We start from the raw sequence: 4,087 nt of genomic DNA on the forward strand, positions 1-4,087 counted from the left end.
GAGATCACAACCCAAATTTACCAGCATAAGGCACGCAGTGACTTCATCATTACACCCTGTGAGACTTTTGTGTGAAATCTGAATGGATTTTTTGAGTTATAGCCAAAAACATGTTTTATGAGGTCACAGCGACCTTGAACTTCAATCAGAAATTCAAATCAGAGCCCATGCAGATGTCTGTGCAAAATTCGAGGAAAATATAATAAAATATACAGCTTATTTATCAAAGAAAGTGCCAGTGAAGAATTCCCCGCAACCCCCACAGAGGTCCTAGCTAAACCCCTAATGCCCTAAAATCCTAAATCCCAGAAACGTCAAAAACCTAAAAATGTCCAAAAATCGTAGAAACATAATTAAACGAGTTACTTTCTTAGCAATATCCAAAGATCCTAGAAAACATGCTAAAATCCTATAAACACTCCAAAATCTTGGTGATGTCCTAAAATCTCTGAAGTGCTGCAATCCTAGAAATGTTAAAATCCTAAAAATGTCCTAAAATCCTATAAACATACTAAAATCTTAGAAATGTTCAAAAAACCTTGAAATGTGCTATAATCCTAGAAATGTGCTATAATCCTAGAAATGTGCTATAATCCTAGAAACACAAACAAACTAAGATCTTAGCAACTTCCGAAGATCCTAGAAAACATGCTAAAATCCTATGAACATGCTAAACCCCCGGAAATGTCCTAAAATCCCTGACAAGTGCTAAAATCCCCCCAAAAATAGATGTCCTACAATCCTAGTCCCATCCTTTAAATCCTATGGATGTTAAAATCCTAGAATTGTCCTAAAATCCTAGAAATTTCCCAAAATTCTGTAAACATCCTAAAAACCTAGAAACATGTATGAGGCAGCTGCGACTGGCCCCTAGCTTTGTGTCATTTTGCAAAAGTGGCCCCCAGTCAAAGCAAGCTGAGGATCTGCCTACATTGTTTTGATAAATAGTGGTTGAAAATGGGTGAACTATCCCTTTAAGTAAAAGGTATAAGCCAAGATGTCATTCATTACCCAAGCTTTACATTTTATTTATTTTAATACACAAACTACAGTAAATTAACAAATCCAAAACTTTTTTTCAGCTATGTACAAATCCAGGGAATAAAGTCCTTATTACAGCGGAATAATGAACAAAAGGTTTCTTTGCTAAATGAGACGATCGTAATCCAACACAGAATAAACTGTTTGGAACAATGAAGTGTGCTTTAAGTGTGTATTGCAGATCAGGGGTCAGGGTCAGACTGGCTTTTTAATGTGAGCAACATGAGGCTGCATTCAGAGAATAAACAGATGCAGCATGAAAACAAACACAATAAAGGGTGGAAAATAAAGGGACATTTGGACATAAATCACTGTTTCCTTTAAAGTCCGTTTCATATATTTGAGAAACAGTTGTCGCTCCTCAGATGAGGAAGATGATGTCATCGGCCACCATGACCTGGTTGTCGTCCTGCATGCGGACCAAAGCGGCGCGGACCTCAGGCTCCGTGAAGCGGCTCTCGCGCTTCTTGTTGATGTCGTCCATCAGTGTCTGCATCTTGATGGACTGAGCGTGAGCGGACTGGAACACTGAGAACAGCGACGACTTGAACTCCTTCAGCCTGTCGGAGGGAACACAGAGGAGGTTATATTTCACAGCTACTTCTGTCAGAGGTCTCAAACGTCAGCCTTCTTCTATGGCAACTCAGACTAGCCCCTCTTCATTTTCATACTGCATTCTGTCTTTTCCAGCCGCTGCAGTCACTGTGTGTCCTTCAGAGCATTTCCTAGCAGTGATCCTGAAAGCTGCTGTGTGGATCTATCCCTCACCTCTCTGCCGAGAGCTCAGCGTCTCCCGCCTGCGATGTGGCGTCCATGGGCTCCTCCTGCCGCTGTGGCTTGGTCGGTTTTGGGGAGCGGGCCGAAACTAAAGAGCAGAGAGAACGGCGTGAGAATTCAAATACATAATGAGAAGCAGGAAACTGCATGCTGTCAAAACCCTCTCAAAAGCACATCCTACAAACATGCTAAAATCCATGAAACATGCTAAGATCCTAGAAATGTGCTATAATCCTAGAAATGTGTTAAAATCCATGAAACATGCTAAGATCTTAGAAACGTGCTAAAATCCTAGAAACGTGCCAAGATCCTACAAACGTACTAAAATCCATGAAACATGCTAAGATCTTAATAACGTGCTATAACCCTAAAAATGTGCTAAGATCCTAGTAACGTGCCAAGATCCTAGAAGCGTGCTAAAATCCCTGAAACATGCTAAGATCTTAGAAATGTGCTAAGATCATAGTAACGTGCTAAAATCCTAGAAATGTGCTAAAATCCATGAAACATGCTAAGATCCTAGAAATGTGCTAAAATCCTAGAAATATGTTAAAATCCTAGAAATGTGCTAAGATCCACAAAGCTGCCTAAAATCTTCCTGAAAACTTAAAAACTTGAATTTTTCAAAATACCATTAGATACTCACTAGCAAAAGAATCAAAATTCAAGATCCAATCAAAAATCATCTTAACCTGGCAGACTTTTCAGTTCAATATTAACCAGTTTTGATATTCAAAAGCAGTAAAAACACCCGAAATGCTTTTCTTTTCACTGAAAAGGACTGGTAAAATAATGGAAGTGAAAACGGGTGATGGGTGGAAAAAAATTCTATGGTGAAAATTTAGATACTTAACAAATGGTTAAAAAAAACAGATGTTGAAAGAATTAGTCTATAAATAAAATGATGGTGAAAAAAATGGTGGTAAAAAAATTTAGATGGGTTAAAAAAAACAGATGGTGAAAAAAAAAACACGGCCAAAAAGAACAGGAGGGCAGTGTTGTTTTGGTAGAAGAAACAAACTAAAACTCTGAAGACATCAAAGCCTGTCCCATGTGAAAAGTCAAAGTCCTAAACTGAGACTGACTGATGAGGTGTGTGTGGAGTGAGAATGTGAAAGCAGACTGCAGCAGTGTGGGAAAGTTAAAAAAAATAAATAAATAATGACGCTCACTCTCAGGGACATCCTGCTCCTCGCTGAAGTCGTACGGGCTGTATGGCTCGCTGCCCTGAGACCCACGCCGCCCCCTACAGGACACACACGGTGCTGCTGTTACACACTGACTGAGGCAGGGAGAGCATTTTCATGAAATCTGTCTCTCTGTTAAACGTGTGTGTCACTCTGTGTGTACCTCTTCCTCGAAGGCCGCTGTGAAGCCTGAGTGGACGACTCGTCCTGCTCCTGCTCCTCCTCCTCTGAACCGGAGTCCCGCTCCTGTCTCGACCGTTTCTTCTCTTTCTCCAGAACCTGCAGAGAAAAGCACACAGCGCAGGCGTGAGCTCCGCTCATTACTGCTGCGGATTTCTTTCTTTGAGGACAAAACCATCATTCAGCGCACACCTTTTTAAAATAGGCGAACTGGACGAGCTCCACGGCCACCTCCGAGTCCTCCAGCTCCACGGCTTTGCTCATGCGAGCCTTGGCGTGCGCTGTGGACAGGCGGATCAGAGTCTCCAGTGTACGGGCCGTCACTGGGGAGGTCTGAGGGAGAGGAGGAGGAGAGGGAAGGAGGTCAGAGCAGGCTCACATCGTCCTCACACATCAGGTGCTGGGAGCTGTGGACCTGCAGGGTTTACCTCTACAGTACCACAGTTAACCTTCTAGTACTTCACAGATTCGCAGCAGGAAAAACACCTTTAATAATACTGTAATATTTAAAGCTGTGTTGTGATACACAATATAAATCTATACTATGAAATCTCCTCTAAACTACTGCAGAGTACTAAAATACTAAATGACTGTTTTAGTAAGGTTAAATAAAAATACTGCTATAATAATAAAATTAAATACAGTAATGCAATAATAAAGTTACACAATGTTCTGTTGTAATTAAGTTAAATAAAATACTGCTATAAAAAGTTAAATTAGTGGTATGATAAAGATGAATAAAATAATATAATAAATTAGCACTGGTATAATTAAGTTTGATTAACTACTGTTATAAAAAAAAGTTGAAGTGCTGTAGTAATAAAGTAAAAGTACTGCTATTATAAAGTAATATTACTGTTCTTTAATTTCATTTTTTAAACTGTTTAAAAAAATACATAAAG

The 4,087-nt window shown here is 39.9% G+C and overlaps 1 protein-coding gene across 1 annotated transcript; it reads right to left on the reverse strand.

The window, feature by feature from the left end:
- Positions 1–1,012: 1,012 nt before the first annotated feature.
- On the reverse strand, positions 1,013–3,518 carry LOC121963398 (DNA replication licensing factor MCM3-like; the record flags this gene model as incomplete). Its single annotated transcript, XM_042513684.1, has 5 exons — positions 1,013–1,601; positions 1,810–1,906; positions 2,991–3,064; positions 3,169–3,284; positions 3,378–3,518. Coding segments are annotated over 5 exons (627 nt in total), but the record flags the coding sequence as incomplete, so codon positions are not given.
- Between the last annotated feature and the right edge of the window lie 569 nt (positions 3,519–4,087).

This window comes from Plectropomus leopardus, unplaced genomic scaffold (genome assembly GCF_008729295.1).
Source record: "Plectropomus leopardus isolate mb unplaced genomic scaffold, YSFRI_Pleo_2.0 unplaced_scaffold11139, whole genome shotgun sequence".
Lineage (NCBI taxonomy): Eukaryota > Metazoa > Chordata > Actinopteri > Perciformes > Serranidae > Plectropomus > Plectropomus leopardus.